The following is a 27,988-nucleotide window of genomic DNA, read 5'->3' on the forward strand; positions in this document are numbered from 1 at the left end:
CCTTAATTTTAGCTTCATTCAGCTGGAGGAAATTTAGTTGCATTTAAAATTTTATGGCCAGCAAACAAGCCTCCGAGAGAGAGGCAGCAGAATCAATATCGTGCTTAAGTGAAATATAAATCTGGGTTTCATCAGCATAATAGCGAAAGCCAATCCCTATACTTATGAATAAGGTGTCTCACAGGCAACATATAAATTGTCAACAATGGTGGGACTAAGAATAGATCCCTGAGGGATGCCACAAATGACAGTAATGGCACACACATGCACACACAAGACTGCTAAAGATATGCAATTTGAACACAACTAGATCCAAGGACTGTTAGACTTACTCAGTTTCAGCATGGACCTTAATAAAGAATTAATTAATAAAATCCAGGTGGAGAAACACTCATGGCAAATCTGATCAGACATGGCTTTGAACTCATTTGAAGGCTTATTCAGTGGTGGATATGGCTCAAAGGTCGTAACTACTTTTCTCCGACCACTGTGTCCACACAATCTGATCTAGCTGAACTTCTCTAAGCGGTTAAATAGCTTTTATATTTTTGGAAGGGTTAGAACTTTCAGTAGCCCACTGCATTGGTTTTGCCAGGTTTTTGCACATAAAGTTGTTCATATCTATTTCATGTTCACACCACCATTTCCCCAATACTGTATTACTATTAGATTTATCCAAGTTCTTCTCCAGTCAGATTTTATTTGATTAATCCCATTTCTTGGCATGTGAGGCAGAAGACTTGCTTCTATTCACCCTACAACTTGTTCACTCAACCCACCATGACTCATACTGAATTGCCAAGAGAAAAAGACATCCTTAGGAGAAGCCAATGTTTCAACTAGTTTGAAAAAAACACAAGTGAGCTGCCTTAAAAAGGACCACATGATTGGAGAGCTATAGCCTGAGTTTCCAATCTTCCATTTTTGGTCAAGGTCTTCTAGCAAGTTGTGGCTGAGCGTCTCTAGGTAGTGTTGCTTGATGCATATTAACCAGGCATTTTTCAATCTTGCGTCTAGCCAGAACGTGGGTTGTGTCAGTCAACTTGGTTGATGACCCTTCTTGGAAAAGACAGGGGAAATGTGATTTGTTTATTTTCCTGGACCTCCTGGCAGTTTTTAATACGTTCAGGCATGGTGTCCTCCTAGATGAATTCATGGAGTATTGATTTGCAGTGGCTTCACTCCTTTGTTGCCCAACGATTCCAGAAGGTAGAAGTGGGATACTATTGTCATTCCCTGAAGAAGCTCGCATCTGACATTCAAGGTATCTAGTCCCCTTCCTTTGTTTTTTAACTTCTGCATGAGACCACTGATAGAGGTCATCCAGAGTTTTAGAGTGGGTGACATCAGCATAAGCTCTGTTTCATCTTTCCATCCGAACCAGACATGACAGTTTTGTCCTTGAATGAGTCATGCACTGCATGAGGCTGAATAACTGAAAAATTAATTTGCAGAAGGCACAGCTCCCTGTGGTGGGTGGTCCTAAAGCTGGAGAATTGCCCATCATAGGTAGGGTCACACTCTCCCAAAAAGAGTAGCGTGTTAGGCTAGGAACAACTTGATTTCTCATATAGAGGCTATGCTAAGGAATGTGTTCTGTTAACCTTGGCTGATACAACAGGTACATCACTCTCTGTAAAACAGAGCCCTTGCTATGGTTGGACATGCCTTGGAAAACTCTGTCTGGAGTCTGGACTATTGTAATGTGGTGTGTGGGGGGCTGCCTATGGAGACAGTTTGGAAACTTGAGTTGATCTAGAACGCGACAGTCAGTGTAGTGATGAATAAAGGCTGCCAGAGTGCATATCAAATACTGCAGGAGCTCTGTTGATTACCAGTTTGTTTCCATCCTAATTTCAAGGGAATACATCTTACTGTTAATGTCCTGTATACCTTGGCCCAGAATACCTGAGAGAGCACCTGCTGTCCACTAAACACTGTCCACCTAGAACCTTTTCCCTTGTACATTGCAAGTTATTTAGGATCCATGGGGTTGTAGTCAACTAAGTCCTACTCAGGATGAACATAAATTGTTGTTGTTGTTTAGTCATGGCCGACTCTTCGTGACCCCATGGACCAGAGCATGCCAGGCACTCCTGTCTTCCACTGCCTCCTGCAGTTTGGTCAAACTCATGTTCGTAGCTTCGAGAACACTGTCCAACCATCTCGTCCTCTGTCGTCCCCTTCTCCTTGTGCCCTCCATCTTTCCCAACATCAGGGTCTTTTCCAGGGAGTTTTCTCTTCTCATGAGGTGGCCAAAGTATTGGAGCCTCAGCTTCACGATCTGTCCTTCCAGTGAGCGCTCAGGGCTGATCTCCTTAAGAATGGATAGGTTTGATCTTCTTGCAGTCCATAAATTAGTCTTGTCCATTAACTTCGGTGTCTACTCTGAGCAGGATCAGCATGGCATACCATGCATCATTTTGCATAATTAAAACAGTGGAGTGGGGGAAACATTCCCTGTAATGCTTTTGCCTGTATGCACCATGTAGTGGAAAGAAGGAAACAGGATTATATTTAGAAGAAGAAGAGTTTGGATTTGATATCCCGCCTTTCACTCCCGTTCAGGAGTCTCAAAGTGGCTAACAATCTCCTTTCCCTTCCTCCCCCACAACAAACACTCTGTGAGGTGAGTGGGGCTGAGAGACTTCAAAGAAGTGTGACTAGCCCAAGGTCACCCAGCAGCTGCATGTGGAGGAGCGGAGACTCGAACCCGGTTACCCAGATTACGTGACTACCGCTCTTAACCACTACACCGCTCTTAACCACTACAACCCTGTTGTAAATAGATTATATGCATTACACACATGAAAGAATGTACTCCAGAAGAATGAAATAATGGCCATTGACAGACTTCAGTTCACTGTTTTAAATAACCAATAAGATCATGTTTAAGTTCATTTACTTAATTAACTTTTGTCTTTATGAAAGGTGATGTCATATTAAATCTGCTGGATGTTAAGGTGCCACAGGATTCTTTGCTTGTTTGGATTTTGTGATAATCCTATCCTGTAGAAAGAGGTATTGTCAACCTTTTAAGACCCAGTACTCACTTTAGACCCAAACATGCATTTGAGGACCAATTTCTCAACCTTTTGGCATATATTTGCTCCTTTTGTGACCCACCTTGGATCAGGCTGTGACCCACCAGTGGGTCTCCACCCACTAGTTGAAGACCAGTGCTGTAGAAAGCACATGGTAGCTATAATACATTTTAGAAAATAGAGGAAAAATGAATTTCCAGTGCCTCTTCTCTTCCCCTTAGTCTCAGACACGAGACATCTACTCATTTAAGAAGCTCACACTGCTTCCAAAACACATTGAGCACCTGATTTAAAGGCGCTTACCTCAACCATAATGTACCGGATAGTTTTTTGAAAAGATTTAATAATTTTGTCCACAAAGAGTCCAATTATAAGAAAAAAGTATCCCCTCAGGTACATTAACTGGGAAGAGAGGGATGTGGGTAGGGGAAGAGGGGGGATAAAAAAGATACCAGTCTCTAAAATAAAGCGATCTATTTTGGAAAGAATCCTAGCAGTTACCTCATTGCCATTAAGTTCATTGAAGTTTAAGGAAAATTACATCATTAGAAAGAGTAGGAAATCAAGTAACCCAAGAGCCATCGTCAACGATGAAAGATGGGCTCCCCCAAGATGCCAGACGTTTTGGCATACACTTGCCAAATGGAGGTCACACACTTCTCAACAGCAGCAATACAGATACAGTCTGATCACCCAAGAACATTCATTGGCAAACAGAGAAGACATCCAAAGTTCATTAGGCTTTATGTTCTCTTCAGAAAAGAAGACATGGGAATAATGACTGAAGTGAGAGAGTTATTATAACCTTTCCTTTAAAGTTCATGGCATGGCTAAGAGGCCTCTGGATTTATTATTATGCACATACAATACAAAAGCTATCTCCATCTAGAAATAGCTCTACAGTGGTACCCCGGGTTATACACGCTTCAGGTTACATACGCTTCAGGTTACAGACTCCGCTAACCCAGAACTATTACCTTGGGTGAAGAACTTTGCTTCAGGATGAGAACAGAAATTGTGCTCCGGCGGCACAGTGGCAGCAGGAGGCCCCATTAGCTAAAGTGGTGCTTCAGGTTAAGAACAGTTTCAGGTTAAGAACGGACCTCTGGAATGAATTAAGTACTTAACCCAAGGTACCACTGTATGTGGAGCCAAGCCAGGCCATACACATCAAGAACAGAATGCTCAGCTCACACCCACACTCGCACACCCTTCCAGTCCTGATCAGACTCGCAGCTTCAACCTCACCAACAGGGCAACATCCTCTATTGAAGGCTACAGTTCAGGGGCAGGACATTTACTCTACATGCACAAAGTCCCAGGTTCAATCCCCAGCATCTCCAGGTAGGATTGGGAAAGACTGCAGACTGAGAGAGTAGCAGCCACTCAGAGTAAACAGTACTTCCCTGTGTGGGAAGGAGCTGCAACTGAATGATTACTGTAACATGCTTTATGTGGGGCTGCCCTTGTATCTGGTCTGGAAGCTTCAACTAGCGTAGAATGCCGCAGCCAGCCAGATTACTATGCCAGGTTCAACATATTCTGTTAATTCGCGAAGTCCTAAGCAAAGCGGGCTCAAAGGATCTTAAGAACCACCTGATTCCCCATGCTCCACTTTGATCACTGAGATCCTCTGGTGGGGCACTTCTGGTGGCTCCTCACACCCCTGAGATTCAGTTAGCCTTCACTAGGGGCCAAGTCTTCAGTGTGGCAAGTTCTGCCTGTTGAACGTCCTACCAACAGTGGTTCAAGCAGGATGCATCCCTTCCTTCTCTCACACATCTTTTGAAACTATATTGTTTTGACAGGCCTTTACAATATAAATGGTATCTTTTTATGGATGCTTCTTGCTGGTTTTATTTTTATATGTTGTACGCTACCTGGATAGATTTTTATGAAAGCATATGCAAACAAACAAAAGTGTTGAGAGCATTCACAAACATTTCGCACCATGCGTCTGAAAATATGTTAGTTTTTGTGCATTACAAAAAATGCATATGTGTAAAAATGGGAATCACTGTGCCAAAAATGGGGAGGGACATTGACTGTATTTAATTCTCAAAGCCCTTTTTGTCCATGTGAACTATATGGAATTATCATAACACTTTTTCTGAGTATATAGTCTTTTACAGTATATTAACAATTTAGCAATAAAACTTCTTTCCTAAGATGTTCATAGGAATCATAGCATTAGGTCTTCATTCTGTATGTGACATACCTGATATTCATATTCAGTAAAAGGCAGAAGTGTGGCATCTTTGAAGGATGTGGATGAACCATTATAAACAAGGACCAGGTCTTGATTTAGTTGCTCAAGTGTTACTTGTCTTCTGTAAAGCTCGTAATATAAGATCTTTCCATTTGGTTGCTTTGGACCTGTCCACACAATGGAAAGAACAGACTGGATTCCACCATGGCTTGACTGCACATCTATGAGTGGGGCTGGCTGGATTTCAGGAGGTGCTTCAAGGGTCTGTAGAGAAGCCCATTCACTGGAAGTGCAGCCCAGGAGTGTGCAAGCTTGCACTTGGACTTCATACCTTTAGAAAGACACATCAGAAGGAAGTTAAGTAGAAGGAGGGCTATAAACGTATCTATTGCACCCACGTGTAATTACAGTAAAGATGTTCCAAAAGAAAGGTGTGCACAGCAGTGTTGTGTTTTAAAATAAATGCAAATAATAATACTCTTGGTGGCTCCCAACAAAATATTAAGAACACAATAAAACATCAACCTTTTAAAACTTCCCTGTACAGGGCTGCCTTCAGGTGTCTTCTAAAAGTCATATACAGCCGTACCTTGGTTGTCAAATGGAATCCATTCCGGAAGTCCGTTCAACTTCTGAAAATGTTCGACAACCAAGGCACGGCTTCCAATTGGCTGCAGGAGCTTCCTGCACTCAATCGGAAGCTGCAGAAGCCATGTTGGATGTTCGGGTTCCAAAGAACGTTCGCAACCGGAACACTCACTTCCGGGTTTGTGGAGTTCGGGAACCAAAATGTTCGACTCGCAAGGCGTTTGGGATCCAAGGTATGACTATAGTTATTTATCTGTTTGACATCTGATGGGAGGGCCTTCCACTGGGTGGGATGTTTCCTTTCCCTCCACTTTTTGCACTGTGGTGCAAGTAGTAGTAGTAGTAGTAGTAGTAATATACCCCACCAATCCGGCTGGGTAGCAAGCATAATGGCCTCACATACATGAAGGTCCAGAACCTTCAATGCATGTGTGGATCTCTAGCATAAGCACTCCACTCCCTCCATTTAGTTCAGTGTAAAGCAAGAGTTGCAAACATGCACACCCCTTTATCTCCTTTGCTGAAATGGATGGAGACATTCCTGCATGTGTGCGCACTGCGATCCCCATGTCTGCAACAAATCAGCATGGTTTATATATTAGGAACACAGTACTTTGAATATATTTGGTGAGATAATGGCTATGCTTTGCCTGAACTAGAAAAAAGTTGCATTTGAATGTTAAAAGTTCCTTATATCTACTGTAAGACAAACTGTAGGTTCCTTGTTCAGTCAACCAATTAGGTGGCTTATAATTTCAAAATATATGATGAAACAGAAAGCTTAACTCAGGCCACTCAAAGTTAGCTGAAACAAACAAGTCTTACCACATTTCTAAAAAATATAATCATGCTGCAACATTTGTATCATAAGCTCCGCTAAAGAAAAAGGATCAGGCTTTGTGATCTGAACTCGCATTCCAGCCTGTCTGCATTAAATTTACAAAATTAATTGTTAGCCTACCACAGCCTGGTAGCCTCCAGAGGTTTTGGACTGCCAGCCAGCTGAGAAAAGCTGGGCCATGACTATCTGTGACTCAGACAGAACTTTTATCTTCCTCTGCCCATGCTCTTATTTATAAAATAATGACGGGAGATCAAAGAGACTTCTACTGCACAAATGTATGCATTACTTCTCCACTTAGCTAGCAAGTGAAAACATGTTAAAATAATTGGTTGAAAACCTTGCATGTGCATCCAGCCACTTCCTATAAGTTTCCACTGAAAATAATGGGACAACCAGTTCTGGGAGGAAAAGAAATGAGCACTCTTGTCCTGCAATTCCGAGATTGCTATGCATCAAAAGGCAGGGAATGTGATGCACACTGTGTGCTTAGGCCTATACACATACTTAGAGTTGAAAAGGAAAAAAAGTAGGAGAGTTTTCTGAAGCTATTGATAAAAGGTCCTCTTCTAATTGAGCAGCTAGTGGCATATTAAAGATCCCATTGACAAGGGCTGGCTATAAGAAAAATAAAAATTGATTGATTCAGTAAGCACTGCTGAATGGAGAGTTGTCAGTTTTTACAATGTATAATCTACTATACATTCAGATCAAAGCTGCCACAGCCACCCTCCATTCAGTACTGAGGACCAGTCTGAAGAGATCTCATAAACTTAGTTGGTAATCTCAGGTTTGAGCCCCACATTGGGCAAAAAGATTCCTGCATTGCTAGATGACTCCTGCAGTCCCTTCCAACTCTACAAATATATGATTCTATGATTCATACCTTGAGACATTGTTCATAATGTATTAGCAGGAATATTTTGGCAAACTCCACTAGCCTAGCATCACATTCTGAAGGCATAGCTCTGTTAGACAGCATAGCCAGTGGCTTCTAGGGGCCGAAGCACTTTTGGGCCCCCTCAATGTTCAGCTCCGCCCTCCTGCTCCTCATGACATCGCGTGTGTGATACCATGATGTTGTGTAGGGCTCCCTCAATCATGCTAAGAAGCTGGTGCCTCTGTTAGGGAGAAATATGGGGTCCTTCCTGCTAAGTCTGTTTTTACATGCTGGTTGGTCTTCTGCATCTTGAGGATACCAACCTCCCAATTCCCCCCCTAACCAGTAGAACAAACTGGTTACAGGGAGCCAAAATTCACCAGTCATCTAGGACTGCATTGGCATAAGAGCATTTTGTTTTGATTTTTCATGTGTCACACTATGATCAGAATAACAGACAATATTCATGCACTGAAGTACGTGTTCACAAGTTACCTGTGATAGGGTTTTAATGCTGCGAAAGTGTAGTACCGTCTCCCAAAGGAAACATGTGTTGACTCCAGATGAACAGCTTTCTTCTCCGATTCAATAGGGTCCCGCAGCGTGATTGTATAGCTGACTATATCCCCATTGACTTTTGCTGGTGGGTCCCAAGTAACCAAAATTGTCTCTGAGGACCATGCCTGCAATCGAGGAGGTGACATTCCAGATGGGGCAGAAGGATTAGTTCTGCTTGTGGCTACAGCACTGGTGACACTTCCTTGGCTGTTGTTTGCAGTAACAGCATAGCTGTATTCTTTTCCTGGAGTTAGCATAAAGTCATGATAACGAGTATCCAGCCCCAAATAAACCAGAAACCCGTCTCTCCTTAGCTCGTAACTTTGGATTTTGCCATTTGGATTTGCAGGAGCCTTCCACGTGATTTCTATCGATTCTGAACCTGTCACTAGCAAGCTGGGGGCATCTATATTAAGTGGTGCAGCCTCCATCGTCCAAACAGATTGGGGTGCACTAGCTGTACATCCTCCATTGGTACAAGCAACTAGCATGATGTCATACCTGGTATAAGGCTGTAGATTCAACACTTTTCTGAATAAACTTTTTCCAACATAGAGCTCTTCGCCATTTAATTTTAAAATGTACTTTGTGATTTCTCCATTTTGGATCTGGGGTGGTAACCACGATATGTTCATTTGGGTGGAACCAAGATCTTCTAGGGTGGGAGGGTTCACGAATGCTGGAGCTGCCTCGAGTGTCCGAATACTGGCATGGTTGCTGGTGGAGCAGCCTCCCATAGTACAAGCAGTTACAGCATAGTTGTATTCTGTATATGGCAGTAACTCTTCATCAGTATAGTTGAAAGTAGCAGCATCAAAGCTAAAAGGATATGGAACGTTATTTCTGTGGAGCCTGTAAGACTGCAAAATGCCATTGGGCTCTTCTGGGGAGGACCACAAGATCCAAATTTTGTTTGGACTTTTGGGGATATATCTCAAGACAGGTGCAGCCAAGCCCATTGGGGCAGCTTGACTGGTTTCTGCAGCAGACCATGAACTGTCAGCGTAACCAGCTGAATTCCAGGCACGTATCTTATATTCATACTTAGTCCATGGCTGCAAATGTTGAGCACTGTATACAAATGTAGTGCTCCCAGTGTTATATTCGGTGAAAACATTTTCCTCTTCTTCTGTTGTTGCATTGTTCCCCGAAGCATTTCCTTTGCTGCGTCTCTGAATAACTTCATAGCGCATTATTTTTCCGTTTGAATTAATTGGCGGAGACCAGCTCAGTCCAATGCCAGTCGCGTTCACCGACTGGATTACAGGGGCCAGCTGAGATTCAGGAGGGGCTTCGTCCGTCCGGATTGGCTGGGATGAAGAGCGGCTGCAGCCAGCTGCAGTGCAAGCTTCAAGGACTAGGATGTAGAGAGTGAAAGGCTCTAGGCGCTTGAAGAGAAACTGACGAGACAAACCACTGTATTCCAGGTTATCATCGTTGAAAATATTGTAGGTCTGGAAGAAAAATAACATATATCAACAAAAGCTATACGTTACTGGCAAGACATTCACAGCTGAATCCTGCAACTCAGGCCTGCATTGCTTCCAGCTCAATAAGCCAAACGCAGCCTGCCAGATATGTATGGCTCCCATCATAGATGCCATAAACAGCCTGTCAAGTACTCTGCAAGCCACAATAAATGTTTGGTGTGTGCCCATAAAACCTGGAACATCCACCTTCAAGCCTTCCCTCCTCCAAAAGAACAACATTAGTTTCTGCAAGAGATGTTGGAAGGAAAAGCCATATTAAGGTGATCATTCTGTTAGGGTATGCATTCCGGCATTCCACAATGAAATGTGGGAGCAGACTAGTTACACACACACACACACACACCCCAGCAAAAGGGTGTCTGCACTCTTTGCCTCTTATCTTAGGTTCTTGAAAGGCTGGTTTTTAAAAATGAAATCTGGGATTATGGTTCATCTGACAGAAGGGGAATAAGCTTAATCCCCCCTGTGGACATCAATGCCTGTGTTGTTGTGATGAGGAGCGATGCAGGGGGCGGGGCGGGAAGGAAACTCATATGTACTGTCCTGGGCCTCAGGAGAAGGCTGGCCTACAGTGGCCGCTCACTGTGTCTGTGGGGAGCAACAGTTGAGGCTTCCTCTGTGTATGAACCCAGCAACTAGGCTGTGTTTGCTTGCAGGCTGGGGAATTCCCCTTGGCTGGTGGTATCAATGGGCGGTCTTCCTGCCAAAGAGGGCTGATTTGAATGGGCCAGTCAGAGGCCCCGTTTGGAGGGTGGTGCCTCGCTTGCTGGTTGGGCATTGGCTGTTGCCCTGCCCGGCCTGGCAGCGAGGCTGAAGGCTGGCATACAGTCTACATTGGACTTGTCACAGTGAAGCCTCTGACAATAACTGGCTGAATTTATGTGACTAAAGACTTGGAAACTTCTGTTGCTCAGGGATCCATAGTTTGCAGTTGAATATATGTGACAAAAGGGAATATTGCCAGTTTGGCATTAACAGGATTAAACCCTCACTTGGAGACGGGGAAAGGTCCTGAGAAACAAGGAACTGAAGATCAAGCTGCATATCAAGCAAGCAAACAAACCAGAGCAATCAGAAGGAGCAGCAACCATTCCTTCCCCAATTGTTATTTCTGAGAGAAAGAAAAGCCCAGTGATTGTGTTCCTAGAAGGAAGAACTATTGCAGAGGTCAGCAAACTTTTTCAGCAGGGGGCCGGTCCACTGTCCCTCAGACCTTGTGGGGGGCCAGACTATATTTTGAAGAGAGGAAAAAAGAATTCCTATGCCCCACAAATAACCCAGAGATGCATTTTAAATAAAAGGACACATTCTACTCATGTAAAAACACGTCTGCGGGCTGGATTTAGAAGGTGATTGGGCCGGATCTGGCCCCTGGGCCTCAGTTTGCCTACCCATGAACTATTGCCTCCTCTCACTCTCCACCCCTGCACTCTGAGAAGCACCGAAAGGAAAGCAGAAAAGTCCCCAAAGGTAAAGAACAGAAGGTCCAACTAAATGTCACATTAAGCTGCTTTGGGCGGCTTTTCGTTTAATATATAAGTGGCAGCTTTAATCACACTGTTGTTTTTTAAGCATGCTTAAATAAATAGGATAAGACAACAAATGTAGAGAAATTATAACACGTCATGCTGTTTAATGGACAATCTACTGCAGTTCTGTTTAATGCAGGATATCCAACTGTTCATGGTAACAAACCTATAGAGCTCTTTGTAATTCTAAGAATGTAGCCCAATACCCATCAAAAGGACACCACTTGCAAAACAATTACTAAAAACCTGTGATAGCTACATCTTCATACAATCATACATATATCCTACAGTCAAAGGTGGGGAAAGAAAGGTAGAAAAGGAAAGAAAAATACCATGAGAATTAAATTTAGCAAAGAGTGCAAAGGAAGAAAGTAATTATGACAGAAACGGGGTCCTCAGCATTTCACACATATATCTTGCCTGTCGTGAGCACAAGAGTCTTCATGGTGAGAGTTTCCTTTGGGTACTTCCCATATAACCAGCTTTACTTTCATTTGAATACAGTGGTACCTTGGGTTACAGATGCTTCAGGTTACAGACGCTTCAGGTTACAGACTCCGCTAACCCAGAAATAGTACCTCGGGTTAAGAACTTTGCTTCAGGATGAGAACAGAAATCGCGTGGTGGCAGTGCAGTGGCGACAGCAGGAGGCCCATTAGCTAAAGTGGTACCTCAGGTTAAGAATAGTTTCAGGTTAAGAACGGACCTCCAGAATGAATTAAGTTCTTAACCCGAGGTGCCACTGTAATTTAGGACAACATCACTTAAGGCCAGTCCAGTGGGGTCCCTTAGCAAAGTATCACCCAATGTCATGGCCCCATAGTTCTCCTTTGGCTCATGGGTCCTGGGAGTTTTCTTTGATAATGTCAGTTGCTCCAGATCATTTAATTAAGAACAGGGAGATGGCTTGTAAAGGGTCAAAGGAAGACATCATCTATGCTGGTGGCTGTCTATCGATGCAGGACCTGACATCACTCGCACCTTACATACAAACCACACATCCCTTCCGAACTACAAAATGGACGACAATTTTCACCATGTATTCAGCAATGAAGTTCTAACGTATGTTCATACCTTTCCACCCCAATTAAATCATTTTCTAGGTTGGGCTTACCTTAATGTTGCCATTGGGCTTGGAAGGCTCTGCCCATTTAAGTAACAGCGCCCTGCCGTTCTCCTTCTTTTCCACGGTAAAGTTGGCCAGGCCACTTGGGGGGGCTTCCAGGGTGCGCACGGAAGTCCATGGACTTGAAACTTGCCCAGCGTTGTTGACAGCAACAACATGAATATGGTAAGTTGTGAATGGCTTCAAACCAAACAAGTGAGTTTGATGCGTTGTTCCCTGCAGCAGAAATACACAGAACATTCTTTCATTTGGTTGAATAAATGAATTATGGTGGGTTGTTGAATAAAACTTATCTTGAAGGCCCAGCACTAACAGGCAAATTTTACCAAGTTTGTGCATAATCTTCAGCAGGCACAAAGGGCCAAAAAGGATGTGAGCCTATATTCTGACTGATATTGTTGGGATATAGTTCCCATCTTCCCTGATGACCATAATGGCTTATGGGACTTAAGAGTCCAAAAGTAGTTCCTTCTCTCTGTCCTTCCATGAGTTCCTTCTCTCTGTCCTATTGCCCTCCCTTATCCTAAATAATAGGGATGCGGGTGGCTCTGTGGTCTAAACCACTGAGCCTAGGGCTTGCCGATCAGAAGGTCGGTTTGAATCCCCGTGACGGGGTAAGCGCCCGTTGCTCAGTCCCAGCTCCTGCCAACCTAACAATTCAAAAGCACGTCAAAGTGCAAGTAGATGAATAGGTACTGCTCTGGTTTCGCCAGAAGTTGCTTAGTCATGCTGGCCACATGACCCGGAAAAACTGTCTGTGGACAAACGCCGGCTCCCTCAGCCAGTAAAGCGAGATGAGTGCCACAACCACAGAGTCGTGCGCAATTGGACTTAACTGTCAGGGGTCCTTTACCTTTACCTATCCTAAATAATATCCTGTTATAGTTCTCTTTTTCACAAACACTGTGCCATTGTTCCCACATTTATATTTATATTATAATTTATTTTTTATTTATTATATTACTTCGTTGTGCCTACAAAAATTGTAAGGCAATGCATTTTAGCCTCACAATAACCCTGTGAAGTAGCTTCGACTGAGACATAGACGGTGGCCCAAAGTAACCTAGTGAGAACTTAATTGCTGGGTATGGAACTGAACCAGAATCTCTTTGGCCACAGTTCCTAACTCTACTCTACACTATACTCATGCTCTCAAATAGACTACATCCCTATATCATGGTAGCAGGCGCTGACTCCCCTCCACCCTGTGAGTAGCCAGTGTACTGTCTGTACATCTTCACACGCACACACTGTACATGCTTAGGCTAGTTCACACAACTGGAAACTGTGCTTTTTGCAGAGTTCCCATTGCTGTATACATAGCCTACACAGGTCCATTTTGTACACATTTAGGGCTGTGCAGCAAAATATGCCGTGCATATATCCACTTCATAGTGGTGCAGAGAAGGGCTTTTTGCATGGTGGTACTCACCTTGTGAAATGAAAATACTCAGAAGATCAACCCGCTATTGAGTGCTTCCATTGCCAATTAAAATCTTTCACCCAAACATTTTCTGACTTTTAATACCTGCTCCTGGCATATTGGACTTCTCTACTTGATACTGATACTTTGCTTTTATTGTTATATCTTGTTATCTTTTATCCTTTTTTTTATGATGTTAGCCACTCTGAGCCCAGGCGGGATACAAATAATTTTATTATTGTTGTTGTTGTCTGTAAACCACCATTGTATTTCTTTCAATGAAAATAATCTTATATGAAAAGATTTTATATCTGTCACAATGCCCCCTGCTCCTTCCAAACAATTTGATGGCATTCATTTCAAATCTGTTAGATTAGAGCACATTTTCTCTTTTTCTGGTGGTTAGGTCTATCTCCTTCATTGTGCAAAGAAGTCAGGAGTCAATTCTCCAGTTTTGTGTTAAGTGGCTAAAAGCCAGCACTTCTAACCTTTTAAATATTTAAGTATCTGTTAAGCTAACAGACTCGGAAACAATTTTTTTGCAGAAAAAATAATCATTTCTTTTTTAAAATATTGAAAGTTAGATGATAAATAATTAAATGGTTATTTTCCCACAACAATGAGCTTTCCTTTTAGATAAATATAATGCAGCATTTGAATGTCCATTCTGAATATTAAAACTCAACATGCCACCAGTACTGATTATAAATATACTTTTCAATGACAATTATTCCTCCCCTCTCCCTGTTAAACAGGGCAGGCAGCAGTAAGATTGATAATGAAGAGAGGAAGGGCGAGCTGAAAGGATAGTTATTGTTAGGAATTCCTAGTCACCCATGCTTGACAATCCTACACTTGGAGCACTGTATTAATCAGATACTGAGGTCAAACACAATGCAATTCTTTACATGGCTAATTTACATGAAAGTCCCATTGATTTCTATAACACTTGCTTCCAGACAATTGTGTGCAGGATTGCAGCCTTAGCCTGAAATCCTATACGTATTAATGCGGCAGTAAGTCCATTGACCTCAACGGGGCTTACTTCCGAGTAGATATATATAGGTTGCAGTCTTAGTCGTAGTTTTTCAGAGAGAGAAAATAATAGTAGGTTGAATTCAATGGTGAATGCCCACTGACAGAAGGTATCCATAAGTGAAATGGGGAAAGGGAAATTCAGAGGGTACTTCAGATTTTGAGAAGGTGCAGGAGACTGCAAAGACAGAGAGAAATGGTGAACGTTCCACTGATCCACTGTCTTCGATCAGTGAACACCCAGTGAAAGGTATTTGACAAGGATTCCAGAATGTAGAAACATAAAATTGGATTATTGGTTCATAGGTAGTATCCGGCAGTATCCATCCACTGACAGGCGGCAGGGTCTTCCATAAGCAGTAAATCGGTAACATTTTTGCCGATTCCTCCTCCTCTATCTACCGGTAGCTGCAAAAAAAAACCCAATCTACTCCAGAAGCATGAAGACCCTTTGGAACAGATTGGGAGGTGACATAGGATCTTAAAGGCATGGGGCAAAAGGAGAATCAATACTTCCCCATCTCTGCTCACAGAAGCTTCTACTGGATTAAAGAGTCACCCTTCAATGGAGGGGCATAATTGGCTACACCTCCCATATATGCACAGGTGTGTCACTATACAGGGCTGGTAGTAATGGTCTATAATGATTTCTTCACCCCAGTATCAACTCCTATGGGGTAAAACTCTGACACCATCATGTTTGTTTGTTTCCGCTTAAGTTCAAAATCTCTTGATGTTATGAATACAGGGTTGGCACAGCCATTAGGCAGGCTGAGATTGCTGCCTCAGGTGGCAGAAGGCCCCGAAGCAGCACCCCCCAGGTGCCCCACCACTGATTCTGGGTGAGATCTCACCAATTTCTGGCAATATATTGTGGAACGCAGGAGACCTCACACAACGGTTGGGAGGAATGTTTTTGCAAAAAATCTCAGAAACCTCATCAGGAGGGCTTTAAACTGACTAATGTGGGGGAGGGAGACAGTGCTCCTGAAGGTAGGAGTCTATCAATTGATGAAGATGATCATCCAAATGTCATAGACCGAATGGACCAAAGAGCATGCAGACCTAGTGGTGGGAGGAGAAAATCCTTAAATAAGAGACACGGGGGAATGATTAATGGACTTCAATGTCTGTACACTAATGCGCAAAGCATGGGAAATAAACAAGATGAGCTTGAGCTCCTGGTACAGCAAACTAAATATGACATAATAGGAATCACTGAAACCTGGTGGGATAAATCCCACGATTGGAATGTAATAATGGAGGGATACAATCTATTTCAAAGAAACAGACCAGACAAGAAAGGAGGAGGAGTGGCGTTATATGTCAGGGATGTGTATACCTGTGAAGAGATCCAAGATTTAGAACCTCAAAGCCAAAGTGAGAGCATTTGGGTCAAAATTAAGGGAGAGAAGAATAACAGTGACCTCATTGTGGGAGTTTACTATAGATCCCCAAGCCAAACGGAGGACATAGATGATGCCTTCCTGGAACAGATGGCCAAGCATGCAAAAGGAAGGGAGATAGTAGTAATGGGGGACTTCAATTACCCGGATATTTGTTGGATGTCAAACTCAGCCAAGAGCATAAGGTCAAACAGATTCCTCACTGCCCTTGCAGACAACTTCATTGTCCAGAAAGTGGGAGAAGCAACAAGAGGAACAGCCATTTTAGATCTGGTCCTAACCAATGTTGATGACCTGGTTAGTGGGGTAGAAGTGGAAGGATCATTAGGCGCGAGTGATCATGCTCTTCTGAAGTTTACTATACAGCGGAAAGGAGCAGCCAAGCATACTAGGACTCAATTTCTCGACTTTAAGAAAGCCGACTTCATAAAGCTTAGGGAAGTGCTGGGTGAGATCCCATGGACAGTAATTCTAAAAGGAAAGGGAGTTCAAGATGGCTGGGAGTTTGTTAAGAGGGAGATAGTAAAAGCACAACTTCAGGCAATACCAATGAGACGGAAACATGGAAGGTGCCTAAAGAAGCCAGGGTGGCTATCTAAAGAACTTTTAACTGAGTTGAGATTAAAAAAGGATGTGTACAAAAAATGGAAAAGGGGGGAAACCACCAAAGAGGAATTCAAACAAATAGCCAGCACGTGTAGACACAAAGTCAGAAAAGCTAAAGCACAAAATGAACTCAGGCTTGCTAGAGAGGTTAAAAGCAACAAAAAAGGCTTTTATGGGTATGTTTGTAGCAAAAGGAAGAACAAAGAAACCGTGGGGTCACTCAGAGGAGAAGATGGTGAAATGCAAACAGGGGACACAGAAAGGGCTGAACTCCTCAATGCCTTCTTTGCCTCAGTCTTCTCCGATAAAGAAAACAATGCCCGACCTGAAGAATTTGGAGCAAATGATTCAGCAGAGGAAACACAGCCCAGAATAACTAAGGAGATAGTACAAGAATACTTGGCTAGTCTAGATGTATTCAAGTCTCCAGGGCCAGATGAACTGCATCCAAGAGTATTAAAAGAACTGGCAGATGTGATTTCAGAACCACTGGCAGTCATCTTTGAGAATTCCTGGAGAACAGGCGAAGTCCCGGCAGACTGGAGGAGGGCAAATGTTGTCCCTATTTTCAAAAAGGGGAAAAGAGAGGACCCAAATAATTACCGCCCAGTCAGTCTGACATCAATACCAGGGAAGATTCTGGAGCAGATCATTAAGCAAACAGTCTGTGAGCACCTAGAAAGGAATGCTGTGATCACCAATAGTCAGCATGGATTTCTGAAAAATAAGTCATGTCAGACTAACCTGATCTCGTTTTTTGACAGAATTACAAGCCTGGTAGATGAAGGGAACGCAGTGGATGTAGTCTACCTTGATTTCAGCAAGGCATTTGACAAGGTGCCCCATGATATTCTTGTAAAGAAGCTGGTAAAATGCGGTCTTGACTATGCTACCACTCAGTGGATTTGTAACTGGCTGACTGACCGAACCCAAAGGGTGCTCATCAATGGTTCCTCTTCATCCTGGAGAAGAGTGACTAGTGGGGTGCCACAGGGTTCTGTCTTGGGCCCGGTCTTATTCAACATCTTTATCAACGACTTGGATGATGGACTCAAGGGCATCCTGATCAAATTTGCAGATGACACCAAACTGGGAGGGGTGGCTAACACCCCAGAGGACAGGATCACACTTCAAAACGACCTTGACAGATTAGAGAACTGGGCCAAAACAAACAAGATGAATTTTAACAGGGAGAAATGTAAAGTATTGCACTTGGGCAAAAAAAATGAGAGGCACAAATACAAGATGGGTGACACCTGGCTTGAGAGCAGTACATGTGAAAAGGATCTAGGAGTCTTGGTTGACCACAAACTTGACATGAGCCAACAGTGTGACGCGGCAGCTAAAAAAGCCAATGCAATTCTGGGCCTCATCAATAGGAGTATAGCATCTAGATCAAGGGAAGTAATAGTGCCACTGTATTCTGCTCTGGTCAGACCTCACCTGGAGTACTGTGTCCAGTTCTGGGCACCACAGTTCAAGAAGGACACTGACAAACTGGAACGTGTCCAGAGGAGGGCAACCAAAATGGTCAAAGGCCTGGAAATGATGCCTTATGAGGAACGGCTAAGGGAGCTGGGCATGTTTAGCCTGGAGAAGAGGAGGTTAAGGGGTGATATGATAGCCATGTTCAAATATATAAAAGGATGTCACATAGAGGAGGGAGAAAGGTTGTTTTCTGCTGCTCCAGAGAAGCGGACACGGAGCAATGGATCCAAACTACAAGAAAGAAGATTCCACCTAAACATTAGGAAGAACTTCCTGACAGTAAGAGCTGTTCGACAGTGGAATTTGCTGCCAAGGAGTGTGGTGGAGTCTCCTTCTTTGGAGGTCTTTAAGCAGAGGCTTGACAACCATATGTCAGGAGTGCTCTGATGGTGTTTCCTGCTTGGCAGGGGGTTGGACTCGATGGCCCTTGTGGTCTCTTCCAACTCTATGATTCTATGATTCTATGATTCTATGATTCTATGAATTTTCTCACAATCTTGCCACAAATTAGTGACGATGCTGGTGCTGCTCTCTGGTAGCAGGGGCACAGGGAGCGACGCTTCCTGTTTTGCCCCAAGCCGTAAAATGGGACGCACCACCCCTGCATAAATAAACAAAAATAAGGTGCGCTGTAAAGCCACCTTCTCTTCAAGTGCTGTATCAATATGAAACATAAGCCTAAGGTTGCTGAAAATAGAGTCAAGTTCTTTGCATCCAAACTAGGTCACAGCTGCTAGAGGAAAGGTGAGTCCTGAGCCAATATTGTTCTTTTTAAATTATTTTGGTGTGTGTTTTTTTAAATGCACTTTTTATTGTTCATGGATTAGATATGCTCTTATTTTAAAAGGCAGAATTTGGGTACATGCATAATGTGTTTTCTGCTTCTCTGCTGCAACTGTCTTGATCACCCTACCCTGTATGACGTTGATGGCTTGTAGACCAAAAACACTGAAACCAATGTCAAGCAGTTGCTAACATCAATTTTTGTTGGGGGGTCATTTAGACCCCCCAGGGTCTTGGATGCTCTTCATTTTCTGTTATTCAATGGAAGCTAACTGACCCCAAGTCTGCTTTAGTGAAACAGTAACCATCATCCAATGCAGCCAAATATGATCAGTCCACATTGGGTTGTTGTTTGGTTTCCACTTGTAGAGGTCCCACCCTAAAGTCTTTTCTACTTTACTACATTTGGGGAGTCCTCTTCCCCCCAGGATGGCCCTGTTCTGTGTGGATGTGCTGTTTCATCTACATAAGGACCAGCTCTTAAAGACCTGAGTCTATTATAGGTATACCATCTGTCAGGGGTTCAGGGACAGAGGCACAGGTGAGGGAGGAGACGGAGAGCGAGGGGGAAGAATCCCAGGACAGCGAGGAAGAGGGTGACAATGACTTGAGGGATTCCATGAGTCTTTCAAGTGAATCGGAGGATTCCCAGAAGGGGGCGCCTGTGGTCAGGCCAAGGGGAGTCACAGGGGGGACTCGTCAGGAGCAGGGGACCAGCAGGGGAACCCAAAGTGGGAGCTGGGAGTTGGGACCGGCTTCTCCGCCAGAGCGCAGTGAAGGGGGTGGAGATTCCAGTGTGACAGGGGAAGCAGGTCCGAAAGCAGAGAGGGAGGGAAGATCGGAGCAAGACATCCTCCCGGAAAGGGAGGGGAGTAGTGCAGGGAGTAGTGTAACTGTCAAGAGGAAGGTTAGAGGTTGCGAACGCGCGCCAAGTTCAAATGTGGAGGCGCGCGGAAGAACAAGGAGCCCGGAGGAGGAGCCAGGTCCCAAAGCACGCAGGAGGGGGGAAGAGCTGTCTGGGGATTCCGCGTCAGAGGAATCCAGGAGGGGCGAAACCCCAGGGGGCAGGAAGACCCTGTGGAAAAGGAAAGAAAGGAAGAGGTGGAGCAGCACAGCCCTCTTAAACTGGTGCAGAGGAGGGACTGACTCAGAGGGGACTTCAGCGGTCTAAGCGTAAAAGACGTGGGGCTGCGCGCCTCGGCTGTGGAGCGTACAATACACTGCAATAAACATCTTTGTATATAAACTGGACTTGGTGTTGGTCTCTTGTGAGCTGGGACCTGAGGCAGCCCTGACACCATCAATTGAAAGAAAAATACAATGGTCATTGAAGACAGGTTGAACCACCACAGCATTATAACACCCACCCACCCCATTTTCAGGACGCAAAAAGTTTTACATACTTAAAAGACCACTTTGTGATCATTCATGGACGCTAAAGTATAGGATGGTTTAAATGCCTATAGAATCACCTCAAATACATTATACATATTTAAAACATTAGCTGCTTGGGGACATTCAGAGATACCACTTTTCATAAGAAACATGGAAAGCATGTGGGCTATAAAGAAAAACATATGCATATTGTCAATAGTAGCACCTGTTCAATTACAGTTTATTTCAGTATGGAGAATCCCGTTCAGCCCCTAGATGGCAATACTATCAAACAGTTTTTATACCAGGAGTACTTAATGATTAACAACCAGCGTTCAGTCATCCAACATACTCAAGGTAGCCATTAAAAAAATAACAAAAATGATTTCATTATAGATTCTTTTAATAAACATTTATGGCTTAGATCCTTGAAAGTGGAAGCATTCAAACTGCCATAGCCAAAGGGAACTTGTATAGCCCAATGCAAAATTATGGACTGTGGGTTAAAAGTATGGAGCTCAAATGGAGGTTCATGCTTGGAATAAAAATCTGTCATCAGAAATTATGCTGGCACAAAACACAATTAAAATTAGCTTTACAATTGGATGCAGTCTTTATTAATAGGTTTTTATGAGGACAGTTATGTATTATACTTCGACAACTGAACTTTTAAAAGCCTAAACTTTACACCCTAAGGTTTAGTAGTGAAGATGGGGTGGCCACGCAAAGTTAAATGATTGGTCCTTATGTATGACAAAGAGCCTTGAAAATAGAACAAACACGGAACTGTACACATAAGATATAAAATACTTGGCTCTTTCTGTGTGTCTTTGTCTGCAGACGGAACAATCAAGATAGGTATTCTAGTGCTATTGTTGTTTAAAAAAACCCCAATGAATTTTCATAACGCTTGCTACAAACTGTCCTGTATTATTTGCTGCAATAATTCAAGATTCCTTAGAAAGCTTCCTTTATGGACTGCATCGAAAGGTTGGGGGGACTTTAAAATAGCAAAATATAATGTGGTAATGGCCAAACCACAGATTATGTTAAATTCCTGGTCACTGTTAACATGCCTTTTCTTTTCTTTTATAAACAGCAAATCCAGGGCAGCTAATCAGGACTGGGACCACAGCACACTGGGAGTAAGAATTAACCCTTACCACTTATGCCACAGTACCGATTAAAATTGCCCCCCTTGAAGCTGCTATTTGCCACACTAGGGAAGCTGTCATTAGGGCCTTAGCACCCATGATATTCAGGATTAGAATGCACGGGAAGGTAATATTTTCCTTGTATTGCACTCCTGATTAAAATTCCTGCCCAAGAAGATGCTATTTCAAGTACAACGTAAGCTTCTTTGAGAAGTGAATGTTTTGGCAGGACCATCACATTGAGGGGTGAGGGTGGGTGGAAGGTTAGACCTTTCCCCACGTGCTTTGGTCCCTGAATTGCTCACAGCTGCTAGTTTAAAAAGATATGCTAAACACAATCACGTATTGACTTTGGCTTGAGCATGGCATGCTACCACTTCTTCAAGACAGCATGCACTTCAACACCCATCTGTTCCAGCTACTACGAATCTAGGGTTTGGAGACTTTTATAGACTAGTTGGTTGGATCCTCACCTCCTGCCAAAAGATTAAGTCAATTATGTGGCAGTAGGTTCCTGCAGTGGGATTCCGGGGAAGGGCTGTAGCTCAGCAAAAGAGCATCTGCTCTGCATGAATGCAAAAGGCCCCAGAGTCAATCCCTGGCATTTCCAGATAGGGCTGGGAGATATTGTAGGTAATACTGAGCTATAGATGCATCAGTGAGTCCATCTCAGTATAAGTCAGCTGGGATGCATTTGCCAATGGTGAGAGATGGTTTTGCCAGAGCTCCTCTGTATGTCCTTAATATGTAGTAATTATTCATATGTAAAAGACCTGGAAGTTCGTTTATTCATTTACTTCGATTTGTACCATATCCTATCACTTAGGCTGGAGGCATCTTGGTTCTCCTACCCTCCCACTTGCCAAAGCCCTATTGTTTTCAATAATGAACGGAATTGCAACAAAATATTCTTCCTTCCACTCCATTCTCTTGTATTCAGAATAATATGTCCTTGCCACCTTGCCTGAAGTGCCTGCATCTGAGGAAGGGCCAAGGAAGGAGGAGGCAGCAGATGTCAGTGCACAGGTGGTTCACCTTGCTCAGGCAGCGGAGTATCTTGCACTGACTCTGAGGTATTCCTCTTCTCAACTTACACAGGAATTGTCACATTAACCCTACATTAAAATTGGACATAATATGCTCCACATTGAGCTACCCTTGAAGACCATTGGGGAAGTTGGTGCAGAACACCAAGAAGTCCTTCATTGCATCAGTGGCAGTGGAAGCAAACCAGCAAAGCATGTGCTCTACCACTGAGCTGTAGGTCCCCCTGAAAATATTCACCTGAGACATAGTGGGAATCGCTTATATACCTTTCAAAATCTCTGGGATCTTCAGTTTGGAAAGCATTACTAACAGTTATAGTAAATTAGCCCAGACCATGCTACAGGACCTATAGTATAGGTTAAAAAATAACAATGAAAACACAATTTAAGCACATTCAAATCTTGATCACTCAAACGTGGATAATTTGTGTTGTTTTGTCCGAAAGTCATCTCAGAAGCAAGCAGAAGTAGGGTGACAAAGGTTTCAAACAAATGTGCAACTCTAGAATATTTCAGACAGCTTCTCTCCCCAGTTAATGAACACAGGAGTTGCTTAAAGCTCCTTTTATTAAGAGTGGGAAAGCAAGAGTATCCCAAAAAACTATGCATTTGGCACCTGTACAAACTTTTCAGCTCAGCTCATAGGCATGATCAAAACTACTCAGCCTTCAAAATCCCGACAAGTTTATACCTTCTCCTGTGATTGCCTTTGACTACTTGAAGTGCCCCAAAGGTGGTGAAAGGGTCAAGAGGTTTGTGTAGGTTGAAAAGGATCAAAAATTAGCATTGATTTGTGGTTGTCAATAACACTCTGCGTGGGTAGACTCCCTGCACAAATGTTTAAACTGCACAAAGCTACACAAACTAGTCATCTTTGAATCTATTGATCTGGTGATCCAGCAGTTTCCAGGATTGTCACTCTGGGCTTTGTGTTCTGTTTTAAGATCTCCCAACATACCCTGGCATTTCCTTCCTGGGATGCAGGAAAGGATTTGAAGAGTATTAGCTGCATTAGGAGAACTGTTGTGGCATCTGAGAGCTGATGGACAGGTAATATGGCTATTTATCACTTCTTTGGGAGTAATCGTTAGAACAAAGAGTGCCATTAATCAGAGACATTAAGAAAATGACTGCTTCCAGTGCTCTATGAGGAAATTTATTTTTCATCACTTTGTTCTCTCTTTGTTTGCCACCCTTAGGTTTTGAAGGCACAATGTCTAAAGCTCAAAGGGGAGGTGGTTCACATGCTTACTGGGCACACCTCCCTTGTGTGCAGAAGTAACATGCAATGCATAGACAAATATACACACAGATGTCCTGTTTGCACTATATTGAGGTTACTTATACTATATGGATATATGGATGTGTGCATGTGCCACCCAAGTCACTTTTGTCCTCTTACATATCAGAGGTGCACACACAGTTTCCCCCATGACTTCCTCCTTTTTATTTATTTTTCTCTACAGTTTATATAGCTCCCAATATAAGGAATCCGTAAGTGGTCCACAAAGGGTCATACAAAATCTAACACACTGAAATACTATAATACTATAACATTAAAGAAAATCGATTAAAATTTCAGTTGTTGTTGTTGTTGTTGTTTAGTCGTTTAGTCGTGTCCGACTCTTCGTGACCCCATGGACCAGAGCACGCCAGGCACCTCTGTCCTCCACTACCTCCCGCAGTTTGGTCAAACTCATGCTGGTAACCTCGAAAACACTATCCAACCATCTTGTCCTCTGTCGCCCCCTTCTCCTTGTGCCCTCCATCTTTCCCAGCATCAGGGTCTTCTCCAGGGAGTCTTCTCTTCTCATGAGGTGGCCAAAGTACTGGAGCCTCAGCTTCACGATCTGTCCTTCCAGTGAGCACTCAGGGCTGATTTCCTTAAGAATGGATGCGTTTGATCTTCTTGCAGTCCATGGGACTCTCAAGAGTCTTCTCCAGCACCATAATTCAAAAGCATCAATTCTTCGGCGATCAGCCTTCTTTATGGTCCAGCTCTCACTTCCATACATTACTACTGGGAAAACCATGGCTTTAACTATACGGACCTTTGTTGGCAAGGTGACGTCTCTACTTCTCAAGATGCTGTCTAGGCCTGTCATTGCCCTTCTCCCAAGAAGGAGGCGTCTTTTAATTTCGTGGCTGCTGTCACCATCTGCAGTGATCATGGAGCCCAAGAAAGTAAAATCTCTCACTGCCTCCATTTCTTCCCCTTCTATTTGCCAGGAGGTGATGGGACCAGTGGCCATGATCTTCGTTTTTTTGATATTGAGCTTCAGACCATATTTTGCACTCTCCTCTTTCACCCTCATTAAAAGGTTCTTTAATTCCTCCTCACTTTCTGCCATCAAGGTTGTGTCATCTGCATATCTGAGGTTGTTGATATTTCTTCCGGCAATCTGAATTCCGTCTTGGGATTCATCCAGCCCAGCCTTTCGCATGATGAATTCTGCATATAAGTTAAATAAGCAGGGGGACAATATACAGCCTTGTCGTACTCCTTTCCCAATTTTGAACCAATCAGTTGTTCCATATCCAGTTCTAACTGTAGCTTCTTGTCCCACATAGAGATTTCTCAGGAGACAGATGAGGTGATCAGGCACTCCCATTTCTTTAAGAACTTGCCATAGTTTGCTGTGGTCGACACAGTCAAAGGCTTTTGCATAGTCAATGAAGCAGAAGTAGATGTCTTTCTGGAACTCTCTAGCTTTCTCCATAATCCAGCGCATGTTTGCAATTTGGTCTCTGGTTCCTCTGCCTCTTCTAAATCCAGCTTGCACTTCTGGGAGTTCTCGATCCACATACTGCTTGAGCCTTCCTTGTAGAATTTTAAGCATAACCTTGCTAGCATGTGAAATGAGTACAATTGTGCGGTAGTTGGAGCATTCTTTGGCACTGCCTTTCTTTGGGATTGGGATGTAGACTGATCTTCTCCAATCTTCTGGCCACTGATCTTCTCCAATCTTCTGGCCAATTTCAGAGCAAAACCTAAAATGCCAGCAGAATCTGAGCAGTGTGAACTAAACATTCCCTTAAGAGTCTTTCAGCTGCCCCACATGCAACTGATGACTCCTTATCCATGAGAGAGAAACAGGCAAATGAGGATGAACAATTAAGATACGTAGGGTGAGAAAATTGCCAAAGACTTTTGTTATGGTTCCTAATGGGAAGTTAAATAACCCTTTGCTTGTGTCCTAATATGTACAGGGGAAATGTGGGGCTGATGTGCATAAAACTATATACTGAGGATCTAGATAGGAAAGCTATGGGTCTGAGCTGACCCTATGAACTACCAGTTGCTTATTCCTAGAATATGCTAGAAAAATGCAACCTGTGTCGTTAATAGATAGTGCTACTCGTACAGCACGTTGGTGACAAATATTCACACAGTTGTTCAAAAATAATTTTACACCATTTATCAAATATGTAAAAAAGAGACAATTACTTAGAAAGTGCCATGAAAACTTACAAACTACCTAACTTGCAATATCAGATTTTACTAGGTTCTTACAAATTCTTGACTCAGTTTTCCTTTTCCTTTTTGTTTTTTAAATAAGTTCAAGAAGATTCAAGAAAAGGGTAAGTTCAACATTGTTCCCGGTAGCTGTGAGGTGCTGATGAAGAAACGTATGAAGTAATAAAGAAGACAGGGTGCCAGCGTTCTATCCCCGTTTCGCCCTAGCAGTCCATGCAGTTGGGAGGCTGCTGTTTCGTCCCCGGTGGGGCTGATTTGTTGGGGTTGGTGGATAGCACACTCCCTGAGCACAGTTTTCTGAGCTTCTGCAGTTGTCTCGTGCCATTGATGCGTCTACTAGTGCTAACTATCTTTGAAGAGACAATTTCTTGGCTTAAGCATACAAGACTGAATAGCTTAGCGGTTAATAGCGGTTAATAGCTGAATAATAAGAATCACTTTATTTTAAGTAGTTTGTACATTTTCATAAGGGACGCGGGTGGCGCTGTGGGTTAAACCACAGAGCCTAGGACTTGCCGATCAGAAGGTCGGCGGTTCGAATCCCCGCAACGGGGTGAGCTCCCGTTGCTCGGTCCCTGCTCCTGCCAACCTAGCGGTTTGAAAGCATGTCAAAGTGCAAAGTACCTAGATAAATAGGTACCGCTCCAGCAGAAAGGTAACGGCGTTTCCGTGTGCTGCTCTGGTTTGCCAGAAGCGTCTTAGTCATGCTGGCCACATGACCCAGAAGCTGTATGCCGGCTCCCTCGGCCAATAAAGCGAGATGAGCGCCGCAACCCCAGAGTCGGCCACGACTGGACCTAATGGTCAGGGGTCCCCTTTACCTTTTAAGTTTTCATGGCACTTTGTAAGTAATTGTCTCTTTCTCACATATTTGAAAAATGGTGTAAAATTATTTTTGAACAGCTGTGTGAATATTTGTCGCCAACGTGCTGTTCAAGTTGCACTCTTCCTAGAAGCCTCGGGGGGGGGGGCGGAGAAAGGGGGAATCCAGTCACTTGTCCCTTGAGCAGTTTGTTCCCAAGAATCCTCCTTGCCTGTCTCCAACCTCTTTCAACACCATCAACTCCATATTCACATCAATTACAAAGGATGCATATGCACTATGAAAGAAATTTCTGTTGTTATTTTGAATGCACCTGGAATTCTCGTCCCTGTTAGGAACACTTAAAAGACGCTATGGGAACTTTTCATTCAGTTGATTTCACACCCTCCAACACGTCGCTAATGAAAATAGGGATGGGGTGGCGCTGTGGGTTAAACCACAGAGCCTAGGACTTGCCGATCAGAAGGTCGGCGGTTCGAATCCCTGCGACGGGGTAAGCTCCTGTTGCTTGGTCCCAGCTCCTGCCAACCTAGCAGTTCGAAACCATGTCAAAGTGCAAGTAGATAAATAGGTACCACTCCAGCGGGAAGGTAAACGACGTTTCCGTGCACTGCTCTGGTTCGCCAGAAGCGGCTTAGTCATGCTGGCCACATGACCCGGAAGCTGTACACCAGCTCCCTTGGCCAATAAACGAGATGAGCGCCGCAACCCCAGAGTCGGCCACGACTGGACCTAATGGTCAGGGGTCCCTTTACCTTTACCTTTTACTCAACAACAACAATAATATTTTTATTATTTATACCCCACCCATCTGATTGGGTTGCTCCAGTCACTCTGGGCGGCTTCCAACATATATAAAAATAATAAAATATTAAATATTTAAAAACTTCCCTACACAGGGCTGCCTATCTGTTTGTTGTATAGTTACTTATCTCCTTGGCTCGCTGATAGCATAACCATACCCTCCAACATTTCTTCAATGAAAATAGGAACATCCTAAGGAAAAGTGGGACATTCTAGGATCAAATCAGAAACCGGGACGACTTCTGTAAATCTGGGACTGTCCCTGGAAAATTGGGACACATGGAGGGTCTGGTTGACTTTGTA

At 43.5% G+C, this 27,988-nt stretch overlaps 1 protein-coding gene across 1 annotated transcript in view; it reads right to left on the reverse strand.

The window, feature by feature from the left end:
- The window catches only part of USH2A (usherin), a 433,394-nt gene that overhangs the window by 36,666 nt on the left and 368,740 nt on the right, over positions 1–27,988 (reverse strand). The window contains exons 62-64 of the mRNA XM_028724645.2: positions 12,254–12,481; positions 8,058–9,574; positions 5,263–5,584 (exon numbers count right to left, since the gene is read on the reverse strand). Of these exons, the coding sequence (XP_028580478.2) occupies positions 5,263–5,584; positions 8,058–9,574; positions 12,254–12,481 (2,067 nt within the window). The remainder of the gene's footprint in view (positions 1–5,262; positions 5,585–8,057; positions 9,575–12,253; positions 12,482–27,988) is intronic.

The sequence above is a fragment of the Podarcis muralis genome, chromosome 3, assembly GCF_964188315.1.
Source record: "Podarcis muralis chromosome 3, rPodMur119.hap1.1, whole genome shotgun sequence".
NCBI lineage: Eukaryota > Metazoa > Chordata > Lepidosauria > Squamata > Lacertidae > Podarcis > Podarcis muralis.